Source organism: Artemia sp. Qi Xiang Cuo, chromosome 21 (assembly GCF_049724085.1).
Source record: "Artemia sp. Qi Xiang Cuo chromosome 21, ASM4972408v1, whole genome shotgun sequence".
NCBI classification, from domain to species: Eukaryota; Metazoa; Arthropoda; class Branchiopoda; order Anostraca; family Artemiidae; genus Artemia; species Artemia sp. Qi Xiang Cuo.
In genome coordinates this window covers 35,460,816-35,481,173 of record NC_142814.1, presented here as the reverse complement: position 1 = coordinate 35,481,173, position 20,358 = coordinate 35,460,816, and the positions used below count along the sequence as shown (strand labels likewise).

General features: G+C 35.2%; 1 protein-coding gene across 2 annotated transcripts in view; it reads left to right on the top strand.

The window, feature by feature from the left end:
• whd (carnitine O-palmitoyltransferase whd) overlaps positions 1-20,358 on the top strand; it is a 123,585-nt gene that overhangs the window by 90,403 nt on the left and 12,824 nt on the right. Inside the window, exons 11-13 of one of the 2 annotated variants that reach the window (XM_089107108.1) lie at positions 8,301-8,366; positions 12,184-12,298; positions 17,861-18,053. In XM_089107108.1, the coding sequence (XP_088963234.1) occupies positions 8,301-8,366; positions 12,184-12,298; positions 17,861-18,053 (374 nt within the window). Of the gene's footprint in view, positions 1-4,599; positions 4,666-8,300; positions 8,367-12,183; positions 12,299-17,860; positions 18,054-20,358 lie in introns of both variants that reach the window. The other variant, XM_089107107.1, reaches the window with a different exon arrangement.

The window sequence follows — 20,358 nt, the reverse complement described above, 5'->3', positions numbered from 1 at the left end:
ATTCAATGATGGGTAGGATATAAGTCTTGAAGGCAACCCTCATGGAATTCACACTGAACCTGGACCGATTCATCGGAACCAGTGACAGCAGCGGTTCGTACCCTTGTCGCACAAAGTTGCTTACGTGGTTGGCTAACTTGCAATCCACAGAGAAGATTACGTCTATCATGTTTCACTGCCAACTTTTCAAATAAGGTCGTTAAACCCTAGACGTCCAATTCAATAGAGTTGAAACAAATCACTCTATACTTCTGCTTTTTGCTGTTAAAGCTAGTTTGTTTACATTCAATCTGGAAAAAAATGGGTATACTAGGATCAAAACGGGAGTCGCTGATTGGCCTTCTAGCAGGTATTTGAGTAAGAATGACAGATCATCAACGAATTTATATATGTACTTGAAAGTACGCAGGATGAAGTTAATCACAGCGAGGAAAATATTTCCGGCTAGTTTAGTGCCCTGAGGGGCACCGCAAGTGATTGGGAGAAATGCAGAATTTGAATTGTCTTCGCTAAGAGCGAAAACGCACAGCTCCCGCTGGAGAAGAAAATCAGCGACTAGACGCAGCAAGCCACTTTTGGCGCCCATTTCACTTAGGCTATTGAGAGAGATAATGTGTTTAATGAAATCGAAGGCTTTTCTGTAATCAGCGAGGGCCAAGTCTACGAAGCTTTTCCCTTTCTCGAGCCACGATAGAATGTCGTCATACAGCCGCACTAAGTACACTGACGTGTTGTTGCCACTGAGGCATCCGTACTGGAAAGGGTCTATATTTGGTTCTATATCACTCATCAGCAGTTTTGCAACGAAGGTGTCTGTTGCTTTGTTCATGCAGGGAGTCGGCGAGATAGGCCTTAAGTCATCACATGATTTGGGCGGGGATCTGTTAGGGATCACTTTGATGTAAGATTTTTTCCAGGGTTTGGGAAATTTGCCGAGTGTTATTCAAAGGTTGATGATACTAGCGAGAGGGGTAGCAAGGAAGGGCACAAATTCACGGAGTAGACGCACTGGGATTTCTCCAGGATATGAGGAGCTACGAGGTTTGAGCTTCAGTAGTTCTGTGCATACTTGAATGGGGCTCAACTGACGGCCGTGAAAGTTCACAAGGTGCACTAGTGTCAAGAACTGAATCTAGTTCCTCTTGTGAGAAACTCAGGTAAGTGGTGCAAATACCAGCAAAAAAACCATTAACCTCAGTAGCTGTTACGTAAGTGTCGTCCTCTTTCAAGATTTTTAAGTGAGGATCACGGGTTTTACCTGTTAATATTTTCACTGAATCATGCCATTTTTTGGTGTTACTGAATAAGAGCAACGGCTTTGTTGCGCAATCGAGCCTCATGCGACTGGCCCGCTGTTTGATAAGGGCTTTCATCTCAGCTGTGATCCACGGTCGGTCAGTTTAAGATCTATAGACTGTTTTTGTTAGAAAGTGCTCCTTGTATTTTTCGTACAAGACGAAGTTGAAAAGCTGAGTCTTCTTGTCAAGATTCTGCTCACTTATGATTTCTGAGAAATCATGTCGGCTGATCCAGCGTCTAAAAGAACAAATATTTGACTCAGTGGTGGGAAACACGACAAACTGTGTTCGTGTCGGTCTTTTTGTCGGGGCTTTTGCTTTCCAAAGAACAGTAAAGTGATCAGATTCTTCTAGTGCACTCAAACAGACCGGGTCGGTGTCAAACTCGTCGGAAGTGGTTACGATCAGGTCCAATGTTCCACCGGCTATATGGGTCGGAGATTTTACAACTTGCTCAAGTTCGAGGCTGTGAGCCAAGTACTGTTTGTTAGTTTGGTTAAAATCGCCACACACAACGATGGCCGAACAACTAAATTTGGTGCGGCAATAGTCTACTCCTTTCTGGAGGTACAAAATTAGTTTTTTATGATTTCTGGCACTCTCATGATAGTAAACTGCAACTAAGATATCGCATGAGAAATGGTTAGGTAGCGACTTGAGCTTTGTGTAAATCTATAGAAACTCATGGTCTGAATCTTATAGGTTGTCAAAGAACCGATAAGGAATATATTTCTTGTAGAATATAGCAACGCCTCCACTGTTGCGGTTTATGCCTCTGTCTTCTCTTGTTACAATTCTAGTGGCGAAGCTAGTGACTGAGCAATTTTGTTCAGTCACATTCCAGCATTCGGTAATTGCAGCAATAGCTATGTTATTTTGCCGCAGGACAGTTTCAAGTTCATCCATTTTGTCAGAGAGGGATCGGATGTTACAGAGTAACACATTGGGGTAAAAAATGCTGCTGAAAAATCACTGAAAAGGTCTATACGGTTTTCATCTAGCAAAAGCAGGAACGACAGGGCACAAATAAAAACTAAACTAAGATAATGGCCTGCATTGCCGAACGGCGCAAGAGCCATCTACTAGCTTTTTGAACTATCAAACTAGCTTTTTGAATAATATCTTTTAGATTGGAAAATACGTTAAAAACCGATCAAAAACCGTTGATAAAAGGAGAATTGCCTTATTTGTTAAGCAAGTTTAGTCATTCTGTAAGAGAAAAGTCTAAACCTTACCATAATCCTGGTTTGATGAATGGGAAAACCTGAAAATAATGAACACAGAGATATAAGTATTTAGTCCGTTCATTGCAAGTTATAGCAGTAGACTTGTAGCAAAATCGCAAGTTTCAGATGGAACATGAGCCTTACCTTAAGGTTGTTGTTTTTTCTTTTGTTCAGTGGTGTCTTTAGCTGATGTTAAAAAAAAAACAAAAAAAACATGATATTACTAAGAGGAATGGTCCATTTTTTGAGCGTCTGGTTGCCAAATCCTGCTTTAAACAAGTTTCAGTAAATAACATGGTAGTTTTGGCTAAAATTATAATTAAAATGAATTTAATAATCGAGATCAAAACTCAGTTTGAGTTTGTCTATCATGTTCAGTAATCCTAAAACTACCTTTCTTCAAAAAGAATTAGAGATCAGAGATAGCTAGAGAAATATACCAGGCATACCGGAAATATATTACCGGAAACATACCGAGGGAAATATAAATATACATGATTTCACGAGGAGTCATGGTCAAATCAGGTGAACGATATATTAGACTGGGCAGGGCTAGGCAATTGTTGGAATCAGAGAAAGGGGGTTAGAGAGATGGTAGAGACTGTATCTAGGTTAGTTGATAACCCGTCTCGCCCTCTCTGCGGCTATATGCGGAGGTCAAGGAGAACTGGGATGAAGAAGTTTATCTAAAAACGGGATTAAGTCTCGATGATTTAAAATGAATAATGTCTGTAAGGGGAAATTTTATGCCTCTTGGAGAACGCAGGAGATGCTTAGGAGGGCTAGATTGAGGGATGGCTCTTACAGTTGCCTATGTGTGGAGAAACGGATGAGTCTTTACGTCATTTTTTAGGGGAATGTAAGTATTTGAAGCAATTGCGGCTGGAAATTTTTGGTTGGGAGTTTAGGGGGGGGGGGTAGAAATTGGATTTTGAATATTTTGAAGAATAGGAGTTATTAAGATATAAGTAATATTGGAAGGTTCGTCCGGGTAGGTATGAGGCATCGGGAAAATTTTCTTGAATAGTCACTTTAATATTTTGTCATTTAAAGTTTTTTTGTTGTACATTTTTTTGCTTGTCTGTTGTGTGTCACCGTGGCCCAACAGGGTTTTCGTGTGAATAAATCTATCTATCTTTACCGGAAAAGAGGTAATGACGGAGCAATAGTTACCAAAAGAAACAGAGATAAGAGTTCCCGAATGAAATATTCATGTGTGTGAAAGGTTAGTAGTTGGGTGTCATTAAGAAAAGGTCCATAACAAGCTATACAAAAGTAAATTTTGCAACGTTTTTCTCATTTGCCATTTTACGATCCAAGTTTTAGAAAGAACTTGGATTACACGCCTCGTGACTGCATTAGAGACAAAAGTAATTTTCGAATATCTTTTTTCCTCGTTTTGTAGAACCATGCGTGCGTGAATGTCTTTTGGTGTTTATAATTGTATTATGATTCTTTTTTCTAAGAAATGACTCGGGCACATCATAAGTTTGTTGAATCAACGTTTGAAGAGAATATCCTTATTAAAATTAAAGACAAGCGTCAATCGAATGTAATGTTTTAGTAATAGAATCTAAAACTATGCAAGTTGTGAAACTAGTCAATTTGGTTTCCATCAGCTGAGAGAGAAGAGTGGTAAAATGCTTTCTTTTTTTTCAATCAGCTTTTTTTTCTATTTCTTGTTTTCCTATTTTTGTCGCTTCTTATTTAGATTTAGAATAGATTTATGTATCCACTCTTTTATCGTTCCCCTTAAATCAGCCATCTTTTTTATTACTATTTTTTTTAAGAAAGAAAGGGTTTATTCATCAACAATAAACATAACAAAAGCTGAAGCAAAGCTCGGAGTCTGGAATTTAGGACTGGTGTCTTAAAAATCTGTAAAAACCATCAATCTGGCTTTGACCTGCTCAAATATATAGTGAATTTTCCTTGTTCAGAATTTAGTGATTTTAATCCAAAATTTTATCTATTTTCGTGTTTATTGTTATTTCTTCCTTTCAGATTGGAATTATGTTTCTGTTTATCATGGAATTAAAAAAAATTGAATTAATAATAATTTTGTGCGTATTTAGGGCGGATGCAGCAGTGGTAGCTCATTTGTGGGAGTTCGTTTTGTCAGAGGATGTAATCGTACTTGGGTATGGTATTTGTCCGATTCAATGTACATTTTTTTTTACGTTTTCGGTTGCGGATTTTTCTCTAACTTAACATTTCTTCTAAGAATCAGCCCCAACTTTGTGTAATTCATGTTGCTCTTCCCTTTAATGGTAATATACAAAGGTAATTGAAAAGGTAGCTCAAATGTTGGATATAAATTTTTATGAACTTTAGGTGATGGCGAACAATGTTCTTTTTTTAACCTGATGACCAGTTCTTCCCTCTATCCCGCGAAACAAAGTTTTGCTTTTGTCTGGTTGTCGATTTTTCCTTTATAAAAATAGAATATGGATCCTACATATAGAATGTATAGGATTAATATTGAAATAATAGAATTATTGAATTATTGAAAGTTATTTCCATTGAATTACTGAAAGTTATTTCCTAGACTGGCAACACTGTCGGAAACGTCTGTGTGAATTTCCAGCCACATCTAGCGCATAGTTGGTTTTCTTATTGATAATTTCTGGACTAACAAGCATTTCGTGTTTTGATTAATTGCTTATTAAGCATTTTTGATGCTTCTGGTTTTCACGACAGTGGTTCCAATTCACAGAAATAAGGGGAAATTGAGGGGGGCATTTTCAAAATCCAGGGGGAATTTTTTTCCAAAATCCGGGGGGAGGGGGATTTTTCAATAAAAGTAAGCCACTTATCAATGAAAATACCAAAAAAGGTATTTTTCGAAATATAGGGGGATCTTGGAGGACCAATGCCACTCCCCCTTCAATTGACGCCGCTGTTGTAAGAATAGGCGGAGATATCCCTTTTTGTCAGAGTTACTTTATTAATTAGTCCATATATATTTCGTTTCATTCGAAGTACCACCAACAAAAACAACAACCCTCCCCCCACCCCAACCCCATTTGATATACTGCGTTGGTTTTACCATATTTGATACCAGTGTAATTAATGATGAAGATCATTTCTCTGAGATGATTTATAAGGAAGACAATTACTTCAGTTTCTTTTTAAATGTCGACAAATGTTAGAATTATAAACAATACACTGCAAAACACAAATATGACTGAAACGACTTAAGATTCGCTTGTCCTTCTCTGACAGCATTTCTAGAATGAAAAAGGACACAATTTTCTAGCCAACAATGCCTTTCCATTTATAATTAAAACGAAACGAAAAATTTAAGGAAAGACATATTTGACGCATATAATGATATTTAATAACTTACACATAATGTAAATAATATTATTACAATGTATAATAATAAAATGATAACGGGTAAAACTTTCAATTAAGGCAGCAAAATGAGAAAGTATGTATTAAAAGAAATATATGGGCTTTTCCTAGTATATATTTATTTTCAATATTTTCACTGTCTTCATTAAAAGTATACCTGTACTAGCCAGAGAGTCTGTCATACGACTGTCTTGTATAGACCCTACCCCCCGGAAAGAAAAGGAGAACTTCCTGGAAGTTCTCCTTTAAGAAGCCGTGTGACGCAACAGGGTATGCTTACCAAACTACGCATAAAAGTCATCACTTTTTAATGGAACGTATTGACTGCATGCAGTCTCTGTAATGAATAATGATGTAGTGCCGCTTATCTATAGGCAAAAAAGCGCATGCTCACCCGTGGGAATCCAAAACCAACTAACTGATCTGATCTACGCTAGCTGCGGAAATTGTTCTAGTACCCGCTCTATAGCATCACATCATAATTTTTAGATTAGCTACTGGCTGGCTGTGTCTCACCGACACTAAGTTAAGTAAAGAAATATTTTATTTTGTTTTAATTAGACCTGGGAAAAGATCCTTTTCTAGATAATACACAACCTGAAAACTTCAAGTCTCTTCATTTCTTTTTAACATATCTCATAAATCTGTGAATTTTGATATATATATATATTGGGTTTTAATGGCCAGCCCACAGAGGAGTGTTTCAAAACTACAATCTTTTTGAACCAAGACTAAAAACCAAGGAAGAAAGACAAGAAAGTCGAAAGTTATCTTAAAAACAAGTATCGGGGTCGAAATTACAAATTTTATTCAGTTCCATACGGTTATTCAGTCTTTTCTTTGGGGGGATTTCAAACAATCACAAGTGTGATCTGCCTCCATCTAAGCTTCTAAACTTTTTCGGATGCTGACCAATGGTCTGCGTTGCGAAGCAACGATATCCTGATTCGATGCCTTTGGACGGGTGTGCAATGCGTGGTTGGGGACAAATCATCCGACGCTTCTCCTATTTTTCCCCTAGATTTCACCATGTCCCGATTTATAGCTGGGTCGACTCCGACTGAGCTTACAGAGTGACACCGTTGACCCCCGTCCCAAACCAAATAACCAGCGACACCAGGACTCGAACCCCTTACCTCGGGGTTTCAAGCCCGGAGCGCTAACTACTCAACTAGGATGGCTCAATCTGTTGAGTATATTCTATATCAGGCTTTTTGCCCTTCCATCTCCTGTGCAATTTTACAAAGTTTAATTCGATTCAATTCAATTCAAGGGATACATCTTGGATTTGAATTACCACCCTACTGAGGAGGGTGTCAACTTCGCCTCCAAAAGATAATAACTCATATTTCCCTGGTAGCCGCTGAAAACTTGCACTCCTGTCCTTATTTTTAAGTTTCTGGGTTTTATATGACCATGGGCTAGGTCATGGTTTATTTAATATACACTGCATAACAATCTGGTGGAAACCCTTTCGTTTGTCTACTGCTTATTGCTTGCTTTTTTGCAATTATTCTGAATGGCTTTTTGCTTATTAAAAATAATAATTAAAATACGAGGTAAATCCCAATAATAGCAAAAAAGGAACGAAAACGTAAAAAACGAACTTACAAAGAACAAATAAAAAAAAACAAAGTAAAAAGATTAAATAATCGTTTAGTGGCTTGTTTTTTTTAGAGGAGGGGGCAGTCTATTTCCAGTTTTGTCTTCTTTTATTTTAAGGATGAACCTTCATTTATCTGAACTATCTGCCATATTTTTGGCTGTTATTGGCCTTATCCTGTTGTTTTTATTCTCATATTTTCGATTTTTCCATTAATGATGATTTGCCAATATGGTCTTATAAATCATCTTCAAATTTAAGTTTTATAGATATTTTGATTTTTCTATAGTTTTAAAATCAGCATATTTATTTTCGTCTCGCTCTTGGAATCTCTTAAGTTTTTTCTAAGACTTGAAGGAGGCAATTATACTCCGGAACTAAAGAGTGTAATTGGCACCACTGGACGGCAACCCCATAAAAATCTGTGTGGCACTCCCATATGAATCTTTTTTAGTGTTTCTCTGACATATAAAGTCCTAAATAAATATATTAAAAAGAAAATCAAAATTGTTATCTTAGGAAACCATAGGAAAATAATCACTCTTCTAAAAATTTATTTATTCGAATAAAAGTTAATTCTTTTTTGAAATCCTACTTACATCCAAGCTCCGACTAATGATGCGAACTTAGTATGGGTTCATGTGTGCAGCCTTAGAATGCGTTCACGGGTTTAAGTAGACTGTTCATATACTAACACGAATATGATCTTCATCTCTAGGTCTTGAAATTTAAAGTTTGGGGCTGATTGTTTAGTTCTATTTTTGCTTTTTAATGATTTATTTTGGTGATGGTGTTATCTTTATATTTTAACTCTAGGGCTGATGCCCCAATTATGGGACACGTTTGGGAGCACACCCTTGCTGAAGACGTTCTTTCTCTTGGGTATGATTTTTTTATTATTTGAATTTGGGTACGTAAATTTGTTATTTTTGGACATTGGTTAATATTTAAGGCTGTTGTAATAATTTAGTTTGAGTTGATAGTAAGTTTGAAATTAGCTTGAAAATGTATCACTAGAAAAAACAAATAGAGAAAGGATCAAAACTTTCAAAATAATGAACTGTTAAATTATAATTACAATTTTTAGTATTAAAGGTACTGTCACATTCCATAAAAAAAAAGAAAAAAAAGGAATTGCGTTGCCAAATCAACTGCACCCAGAAAAATATACGCACGTTTGTGTATTGACATACAGAAGAGAAACATTTTCTTCCCGTACCAGAAGTCATTTTGGGATAGGCTCGTTTAGGTTGGGTCATTCTATTCTCCTTTTGTTAAGAGGAAAAGAGACTTGTAAAAAGGGTCCTCTTCTCTCTCTTCCCCTCCCTCCCTCTCTCTCTCTCTCTCTCTCTCTCTCTCTCTCTCTCTCTCTCTCTCTCTCTCTCTCTCTCTCTCTCTCTCTCTCTCTCTCTCTCTCTCGTCTTTCCGCTCTTCAGGTTCTTCTGACGAGAACTTTTTTTTTTCACTGTCTTTGAACCCGTTTTCATTTATATATTTTTTTATTTCGTGGGGAAAAGTGCTGTTAAATAATCTGATTTAACAGTGTTCGGTTTGTAGAAATTTTCTTTTCGTGATTTTCGTTTCTAGTATACATGTATAGTAAACTAAATAATGTAAGATGATTGTAAGATATATTTTGGCATTCGTAGACTTTCGATTTGTCTATAGTTTAACTTAATGCTGTGTATCTTTGATGAATCTAATTTAAGACAATATCTAGCTGCTTAACCTTTGCTTTTAACCTCTTCTCACATACTTATTTTTCCGCTTTGCTGACTAATTAAATGGATATCAGAAGGTAATTCTTAATTTTTTTTTATCCACTGTTCTCTCATATTTCTATCTTAATTTTATCTTTTATTATGCATATCTGTTTTACCAGGAAGTCTAAACAGAATTTCTGAGAAGATTAAAATAGGCCAAATATAGTACCCTTAATAGGTAGCAATGTCTATTTATTTGAAAGTATCATTTGGAAGTAATGATTTAACGTGTAACAAACGTCTTTATTATTTTTCAGAATTAATAAAGAAAAGCAAACAAAGAAAAAATAACTTTAATTCTTCTTAATAAATGAACTGACCTTTGTATAGACCTTTGGATGAACCAAATTACACGAAAATGGGACAAGTGAAACTCACAGTTTGCCCCATCTTCAATTTTACGTTCCTATTTTCTTAAGAAATATTTCAGCTTATCTACGGAGGGGGGTAGTTTTTTTCTTAATACTAACCAAAGGATTTCTATCCCTATTGAAATACTGGGAGCATTTCGGCTTGAGAATTTACTTGTTTATACAGTAAGAATTTTAACTATCGTATATATCCAAAAGCGCTAGTTGCAACCTATTGCAATTGTTATATTCTTTTTGTACTTCAAAGCTTACTAAGATGCAATCCCTCCTTTTAAAGATAGAAAATATTTAGTGTATCCATCTATCAGGATAGACTAAAAAATTTATTTGTTACTTTTAAAGGCAATATGGGGATGCAATTTTTTTTTTTTTTTTTTTTTTTTTATTTTTTTTTTTTTTTTATACGAGGAATTATTTTTGCTGTTCCAACTGCATCAAATAGAGCCCAGTAATTGCAGTGCTATGGAAGAAAGCTCTGTTGAAGGTGATGCAGACCTTCCACTTTCCTATGGTTTATATTTCCATGGTATTGCTTGGCCTTTACCGTTGCAAATTCGTATTGTATATTTCACAATAATCTTTCGATCACTCTTAAAATTACTATCACCCGTTCATTTCTATCCATCTTGTCAGAAACTTGTAGCAAAAGAAAATACTTAATTTTATCCACCGTATTTAACCTGGCTTTTGGTACAGGATATAATATAATCTGTTGTAATGAATGAGTTGGCTTTTCAGTAGGACATATCTCAATCTTTTTGCCCAATAGTATGAAAAACGCAGCGCATAATTTGTAAAAAATAAAAAAATCCGGGGACGACGCCACTTCCCATTCTATCTTAGAATTATCTACCTTCGCTCCTTCCCCTTCTCAGCCGAATTACAGCTAGACATATGTCCTAACTTATAGCCTCCATCATATGAACTCTCAGAAAATTGCCCCAAAAAAAAAAAAAAAAAAAAAAAAAAAAAAAAAAAACGGAATCTGGGATTTCCAGGCTGGCATTTCATAATTATATTCCAAAAATCTAAGAGATGTACAGAATATTCCAAATTCTGACATTTGACATTTATGACATTTAATAAATACAAGATGCTAGATGGCTGTGGCATTTATTGAAGCAGAATTCGCTCGAGTTTTGTGTCTCGTTATTTTCATGTGAAATAGATAAAAACTTCAATATTGGCAAACGTCTTGTGCTTGTGATTAAACACATTGCCAAACCAGAAGCTGGGCAAGTAAAAAAAAAAATAAGCAAAAATTGAATTACAATTAAAGTTGAAAAATTGCAAAGCTATTTAATTATTACCGTAATTTCTCGAAACAGTAATTTTACTCTAGATGTATTTCAATTTTCTAAGGTCAACATCAGCAGCCTTTTGGGTCTGAGGCCTCGACAAGAAAAGGAATTAAACCGAGTTTTGAGATTTTTCCGAAAAAAATTCACGGTACTCATATTACCTCTTAGCTCATGGGCGCAACATTAGTTGTGTACCCGAAAATTGGTTTTTGAGGTGCTCCATTTCAGTTCATTAGAACTGAAGCTGTAGTTTCTTGGCGCATTAAATTTACACCAACTTTTTGTGTAAAAATGCTGAAGTTTTTTCGTAAAATGTTGAAGCATTTTTATGTAAAAATGCTTGAAGTGTTTTCGTACAATTCAAAAAAATTGTAAGAAAGAGCATAACGTATATGAGGAATTAACTTACACATAAGCAGTAAACGATATCTCATATAAAAGAAGAAAGAATTCACTGTAATCTATCTGTATTTAGGTAGCCTACTGTTTACACAACTTGTTGGTATTTTGATCTAAAGTCAAGAAACCACTGTTGTTGTTTTCATCAGCTACACAAGCCTCAGCCCCTCTGGCTGCAAAGGATCAACGGGATAGATGACAGAATGAACGGTTGAACTTGAATCGTTACCCACAACTTTGTTGAGGCTAATCATATTCATTATTTAATAGAAAAAATGAAACAACCATTTTCAAAGAAGCAAGAATACACGAAATAAATAACTGCAAACATAAAATGTTATAATAATAATATTTCGTGTTATAATTAAAACCAATACTGTGCTCGTAAAAACCAAACATAGGAAGTTTGCGCACAGCAGCTGTTATCTTATTGTCGCTCCTTATCTTATGAGACATTGTTATCTCAGGATTGTTTTTACCTTCTTTTGCATGGGTTTAATACTGTTCTGCTACTAGTTGTCTATTCGCCGAGACTAGTGGCATATCGTCAGGTGACTAATAGTATTGTGAATCTTGCTATAAAAAAAAGACTGTTTCACAATCTAAAATTTACTCAAAGCAATCTTTTTATAAACTGCTTCATTATATGCACATTGAAAATAGGGCATTTATAACTCTCATTTACATTTCTCTTTCTCTGCTTTTGTCGCTCTGCTACTGCTTGGAATACGACAGCTTACTTGCCAGTAAACAAAATAACCTTCCTACCTGCCATCTGTTAGTTTTTATGTGTTTTGTTTTTTTTTTTTTTTTTTTTTTTTTTTTTTTTACTTCTTACTGAAATATTCTTTTTATTTGAACGCAGATATAAAAGTGATGGACACTGTATTGGTATACCTGAATTTGACCCTCCATCGGCTTCTAAACTGAGATGGGAACTGCCTGACGAGTGTATACAAGTAATTGAAAAATCAAACAAGGTAAGTTTAGCTCCAGTTATCTTTAAGGTGATTTTATAGTGTATTTTCTTTAACTTTGGGAAGAATCAGCAGCTCTTATATGGACAGTCCTAAAAATTCCAGTGTTTTTTTTTTTTTTTTTCAGACATCGCAGCAGCCAATTAAAAAAAAAAACATTTAAAAAAAGTGCTATTTATTATATCCAAGAAAATAAAAACTAACTGATTAAATCTTAATGTTCATTTCCTGAAGCAAATATATTTCAAGTCACAATTTCAAATTTTATTCCAGTGCTTCTTTCTTTCTCTACAAAAAAAAGAAAAGAAAAAAAATAGTGAGTGTAGTTTCGGACATGTAATCGGTTTTTAAATTATTTATCAATAATTTTATCTTTATTATTTTATCAATAATAAAATCTTTATTATTTTATTATTTTATAATTTTATCAATAATTTATCTTGGACATGCCTTTCTGACTTGAAATATATCGTTTTTACAAGCTAAGGGACTATTCATCCAGTTTGTCTGAACTTGCCATAATTGACAAAATCCATTTATAAATTTGTCATAAATATTGGTTTATATCCCTTTTCTTGAGTATTTTAACTCTAGTTTAAATAAAAATATAACAAAACAATTAGGGAAAAGTTCTACATAAGATAGTGATCTCAATAAAAGAAAAAAGCTAGAACACTTTGGTTTCACATCTACAAACCGTTATCACAGATTGTCAAGCGGACGCATCAGAAATGCTTCAGGAAAGGTTGATGGTATTAACCTGAAACTTTCAGCGTCAGTTAAGAAATTTTTTTTTAACTGTGATAAAACACCCTGAGCCTTAGCTATTCTAATTTTAATATCTTCACTGCTCCCACCGTCTTCACTAATAATACTACCAAGTTAAGTGAAGCTGTACACCTGATCAATCTTTGCGTTACCCAACGTCACCTTTTCATCTTCACTTACTCCTACCCTTAGTGACTTAGTCTTCTTAACATTAATTTTCAAACCTATTCTAGCACCCTCAACTCGCCAAACCTCTAAAAACTCATTCATTTTGCTCACACTTTCATCTAGGATGCTTAAATCATGAGCATAATCTAAGTCCAGGAGAAATTTTCCTCCCCATTTGATTCCGTGTTCTCCCATTGCCTTTCCTGCTCTCCTTAAGCCAAAGTCCATCGAAATGATCCATATAAATGGGGATAGAAGACAACCCTGCTTAACTCTTGATTTAATAAAAAACAGCTACTAACCTAATTTCCTGTCATAGCCACAGTAATGTTATTCTCATACATAGCACAAACCACTTTACTTTATTTGTCTGGTATACCATGCAAGGATAAGACCTTTGCTAAAGCTCTTCTATCAACAGAATCGAAAGCTTGCTCATAAACTATAAAACTGGGGACCAAAGGTGTTTGACAACTCAGGCACTTCTCAATTATTAACCTAAGATTGAAAATTTGGTCGACACATCCTCTACCTTTTCTAAAACCGCACCGTTCTCCTCTTAAAACTTTGTCTACAGCATCTTTCAGTCTAAAAAGTATCATATTACTAAAAAATTTGCTACCTACAGAGAACAGACTAATGCCTCGATAATTACCACACTCACTCTTATCACCTTTGTTATACAGTGGTTTAATTAAGGCTTTCCTAAAATCGCTAGGTACTTCTTCTTTTTCAAAAATCATATTCATAATCTTCAGTAATTTATTTCTAACCGCAGAGCCACCATATTTAAGAAACTCATCTACCACAGTATCAGCACCTGGAGCCTTATTGTTTTTAATCCTTTTAGTACTGTCGCTAATTCTTCCTCACAAAACAAATTTTCCTTCACATCCAAGGTATCACAAACTTTTTCATTTTCCACTATATCTATTCCTGCAACTCCATCTCGCTTTAGCACATTCTAAAAATCTTCTGTTCGTCTCTCTTTGTGGCCCCGTTCCTATCTTTATCTGGGACAAGTCCGGATTGACTACTCCCTCTCAATTAATTAACATGTCAGTACAATATTTTACTATTAGGCCGTCTAGCTGCATATTCTAGATCCTAGACAATTTTATCCATGGCCTCCACTTCACATCTTCTTAGTTCGTTTTTTAAAACTTCCTCCACTTTCTTTACATTTCTTTTGTTTTCATATGATCTATCAGTCAGATAATTCCTGTACAAGCCTCTTCTCCTCTCTATTAAACATAAAGCTTTTCACTAATATTCTTAGCTGCACCCTTAACTTTCTTGTCTTAGACACCACCAAAAACTTCACGAAGTATGTTTCTAAAGTGATTCCAAGCATCTTCAACAATGTCAAATTTTAGACTCCTTTATTTAGCATCCAACTATTCTTGGAAAGTTTGTCTCACATTCTCATCCTGGAGTCAACCAACATCATAACTTCCCGGGAGGTAGTTACCCTTACTAAATTTCAGCTTTAAATTAACCCTAGACTCTAGATAGTGATCTTTACTTTAACATCAATAACAACACTCTTATATACCCCGGTATCTTGTATTGATCCTGCCAGTCTTTGGTTTTCTATAACATAATCAATAAGGTTTGCTGTCTACCATCACGTGAATACCATATTAACTTATGGGCCATTTTATGACCAATCACCGTATTGGTTATAACTAGATTGTTATACCTACAAAATTACAAAAGTCTGTAGCCATTACTGTTTTCTTTTTCTACACCAAATTTACCTAGGCTAGGGTACACCTATCCCTATTTCTACCAACCTGGGCGTTAAAATCTCCCAATAAAAACATCATATTTCTACCTGGGACCCTGTCTATTTGCTCCTGTAGCTGTAAATAAAATTCATCTGAGTCTCTAGTATCTCCGTCAGTTGGTTCTACAAGAGCATATAATACTATAACTGATACTATGAACTTTTTAGTCATAAAATGAGCAATTAGTATTGTATTATTAATACCTTCCCAGCCTAAACAAGACTTAGCAGCTTCCTTATTCTTCATGAGCCCTACTCCCTGTGTATGTACCCCATTCTTCCTGCCTGAGTAAACGAATTCTGTGTCACCTAATTTCATGATTCCCTTGGTATATGAGTATATGAACCTCCTAATATTAAGTATTCAGTTGAAACTTTTGTGGATACTACTATTACTACCTTTACTCTTCCAATTTAAATAAACAAAAAGAGTTTAAGTGTATCCAGGTTACTGAAGCTTTGCTGGGCTTTAATAAAAAAAGAAGCAAATGACCGTGGATTGTTAGTTTAATTGACATATACTAATATTTATTCCTTAAAGTTTTGATAATTTTTTTTTTTTATGAAATTAAAAAAAAGTGAAAACATTTAAAACGTATTTGTTTTCAGTAGAGCGCAAATACTGTTCTCGTCTTGAGAAGGCATGGGGGTTAATCAGCCCTAATGATGTTAATTTTTGTTCGTTTTGAGCTTGACTTAGCTATTTAATGTAATTTCAGCTGGTTTTGAGTTTCATTTAATTATTGGTAGTGATGTGTGATAGTTTTACGCTTGAAAGATTATTTGACTCTATTTCTGCCCTTTTTTGGCTTAACGGAGCTCTTTACTTTGAAAAACCTTTTTTATGGGAAAATTTTTTTTTATAACACCTAGAATGCAAGAAAAGCTCTTAGGAGGGGAAACCAAAATATTCTGCGTTTCGTTGTCATGTTCGGTTAACCCTCTTAGTAAATGGTTTCATTGATTATTTTATATTTCTAAACTTTATCAGTAAACAAAACGTACTATAGCCTCAGATCTTATTTATGTTACCTCTAAGATTTTCCCTTATATTATTTTGCCTTTAGCTTTTATCAAGGAGAGTCCCGGAAGATAATATTGGCGTTCCATTTAATTTATTAATGTCTAAACGCTGATCTATGGCGGATCACGATTAAATCAGAACGCAACTCGGATGGATTGAAATAAAGTAGATAAAAAAAACTAGGCTCCTGAAAAGAAGCTTTACTGTGTTCTCGACGTAGTTTTGATTTTACTCTTCTTCGGTAATTGATCGTATTCTACCTCATTGACACGGGAAAGCGTCATAACATCCAACCGTCTGGACATCCAACGTCAGGAGCACTACAAAATCTGTCATAACATCGACAAAAAAAAATCCGTCAGAACCTCCAACCGTCCCTACATCCAAAATTTTAAAACTTTAGTTCTTTGGGGTTTAGGGGGGAAAGGTACCTAGGTTAGGTTAGGTTACGTATTTAATATATGCTATGCTTTACCCCCACCCCCCTGATGTGCAAATATATACCTGAAATTTGTTTCTAAACTATTATATACTTATTACTATTATATAAACTTGTAAATTTTTTGGATGTTGTGACGTTTGGTGGTTCTGACGGTTGGATGTTATGACGTTTGTTGTTTGCGACGGTTGTTCAAAATGTCAGCACCACATCGACACCATGTAGACTAATTTCTGTTCAGGGTCGTATCCAGGATTTTTTTTCGGATGGGGTTTTACTAAAAAAATTTTTTTTTTTGGGGGGGGGGGGGTCTACACAAAAAAACCTCAAAAACGCATACTAAATGTTTATGTCTATTTTTGTTACGTTTTTACTAGTCAGACAAGCATTTCGGGGGAGGGGGGGGGGTTCGAACCCCCTAACCCCGCCCCCTGGATACGGCCTTGTTCCTGTTAATCTTTTGCTTACTGTTACTAGTTGCAGTTCGATAAAATGAGGAAAGTTCACAGCCAGTGAAAACAGGGGAAACTTCAGATATTCCGACTGAGACCTCCAACCAGCTGTTTTCACTGGAGGAAAATAAAAATATAATTTTAAGTCCATGGTGCGAAACAGAAAACAATCCTTGAAAACACAAATTTAAATGAAGACCCACCTTCCCAATTGAACTGTGAAAATATACTATACTATAGAGAGCGTGAGTTTCCGCGAGCTTATTGCCCTTTTTGTTTCATGTCAGCAGAAGAGGTTGCTAAATGTCCATTCACATTGAGACTTTACTAGTATCGAGTTTTGGCTAGTACTAACTTGAGCTAATTTTTTGAGCCAATCAAAAAATTTTACGAAAAACCTGATTGGCTGAAATTTCTGCTAGCTACATCCTGGTATTAGTCAAATCTCATTATGAATCCTAAAGGATTTGAAGCAGGCAAAACCGGATATTTAGATGCGTTTCTCTAAACTGATTGAGTGATAACCGTTCGTTCCTAACATTCTCGGCAGATGCCTGGTGACTGTTCTCCTATTCGCATATAGTAATGTTTTTCTATATTATCTGGTGTATTTATGAAATAGATCTGTGGAGCCCTTAAATGCGACTGCTCCTTTTAGATAAACAAGGTCCCTTTCATGTAGCTGTGATATCAGTCAAGCATTGACCAGTTTACTAATTCCAATGGTCACCGTCGCTGATAACACAGAGAAGAAGAAACGGAAAACGATAAATCTACCGAGACATTCTACAATAAAAGCCTGGGAAATGTTTTCATTTTATGTTATCAAAATTGCTTGATAGACTATTTTACTTAGTTAAAATTTGCTTTGAAAAAAGAGCGAAATAATTGCTTGGTGTACATTTAATTCTTTTTCCTTTCGCAGGTAGCGCAGGCGTTGCTCAATGATGTTGATCTGCGCTTATATGTCCATGATGGCTATGGAAAGGGGCTGATGAAGAAATTCCGAGTATCGCCGGATGCTTACATACAGATGGCTCTGCAATTGGCATATTATAGAGATGCTGGGAAATTCAATCTCACCTATGAGGCCTCTATGACTCGACTCTTCAAAGAAGGTACATACTTCGCTTTTGAATCAGCTGAGTGCTGGCTGTAAATCGCGGTAATTTAGCAAAAATGACCTCGCGTCATCGCTTTGTAAATCAGTCAGTACTGGTATATTAGATTGAAAGCGAAATCCTTTGAATGCATCCTACGAAATTTCTAGAAAAATTTACTTTTGAAAAAAAACAAACTATAGTAGACTTTAAAAATTATAGTAGATTTGAAAAACTATATAAATACCTATAAATATAAAATACTATAGTACGTTTCTTCCAATGAAAGTCTCCAAAAAAGAACCTTTTTATTTATCTCGAGTACAATTTTGCCGGCCGCAGAGAGGAATTTTTTAACTGGATTTCAATATGAGAAACGGACCGAACATTCGCTTTTATGAAGAATTTTTTTCGGGTCATTATAAAATCTAGCTACTGGGTCGAAATGTGACTCGTGTCAGAATATTAAGCTAACCTAATGCTAAATTCAGACGCATAGACTTTTAACAAATTTTATCTAAGTACCAAGGGCATCAAATTAAAACATTTTTGCTTACCGGACCCAATTCATATCTGAAAACTTCGATTTTCTAAGAATTTCCCTTTGGTTGTTTCAAAATTAGGAAGCATTTTGGGCAGTATAATATTTTTGTCAGTGTTGTCACGTTGATTCGTAGAAATAAATAAGGAAAGGCAATTAGTTGTACTTGACAACACTTTTAGAGCATTTCACTCTATAAAAACATTGTTACCTTTTGGTTCCCACTGATGGGATTTCACGCATAAACGGCCGTTTTTGCGTGATCAGTCAAATTTCCTCCGCTTTTTCTGCAATTTTCTGCATCACAACGGTTGAACGGCTGTGTTGAAATATTTCTTCTGGGTCGTTGAAAATCGTATCCATTATTTTAAATTGAAAGCATTTTAGAACCGTAAATTGCAAGTAAAAGAGAAACTAAGCATGTTTATCAAACGTTTTCCGTTAATATTTGATAAACAACATGAGGATTCTGTCCTTTCTATACAAAATTTTAATAGGCGAGTCCCGGAGGGGTTTTTACAAGGAAATGAGCCAAGGAGATAAGACTTATATTTTTCATTAGCCATAGTTAGCTTAGGTTATTACAGGTTAGCCCTTTGAATATTTGTCTTGGTTTCTAGAATTTGATTTAGCCTATTCCTATGCATATGCGTTTTAATTATATCACAGTATCTTTGCGCTTCAACGGCTGTAGTGAACCGTTTCTGTGTGAACATTTTCACGATTTTCTTGCATCCGCTATCCATGAGTCGTTTTGCTTTAAAAAAAAATCGCACGAGTGGGAACCACTTGAAAAAAAAATAATAATAGTGACAAATTTTTATGCATCTCATCATGGCTGTCTTTTCTTGTGACTAATTCTTTTAGATAAAGTTAAGAACCAATCATACGCACATTAATTTGTAATAGACTATGGAAAACGCGATTTTTCGTGAGCTCGATGCGATTTTTCTTTTATCCCACCAGCAAAGGCGTATGAAGTGGAAAACCGGATATTTGGGCGTGGTTTCAAATTAATTATCTGATTCTGCTATTTGTCACATTCTTGTTAAGTGTGGGATGGTTGTTTACCTGGTTGTATATCGCATTTTTATCTATTTCATCTGGTATCTATTCAGGTAATAAATCTATGTTGCCCCCTGGACGGAAATTTATTTATTTTTTTTTTGGGAGGGGACCACGATACCAATCAACCATGGACGTAGTTAACCAGTTTACCAGGTTCAAGGGTTACTATTGTTGCTAATAGAGAGAAGAAGGAGAAACGGTAAATGACAAAGATATTAGAACATTCTAAAATAAAATCTAGAGAAATGGTATCATTCTGTGCCATCAAAATATTATTTGACTAAGTTAATATTATTTGAAAAGATAATAATGATAATTAGGGTTGTAACTTGCGAAGCAATTACTAATGGTGCTAGTAAAGTATTTTTTTTTTCAATTAGAACTTTGGCATAATTTTTAATAGTCAGAATTGACATTGTTTCTTCATTTTTGTTTTAAAGTTTTGCAATGCCTCTCGTGATCAGCGTTTTTTCTTCTCTTCAAGACATATATAGGGATTGGTAAACCTATTGTCAGTTTTAATTGATAATTTTTCTTTCACGATATTTTAAACCTTCTACTTTCCGGTTATAATAGGGCTGTTCTTTTACTCATCTTAGCACTAAGATCTTACATCTTCTGGCGTTCTTTTGCAAACGGCTTTCATCATTCTGCTCTGATCAGCGGTCTAAGAACAATGATGAGTACATCGTCAAAGTTCTCTCATCATTGTTC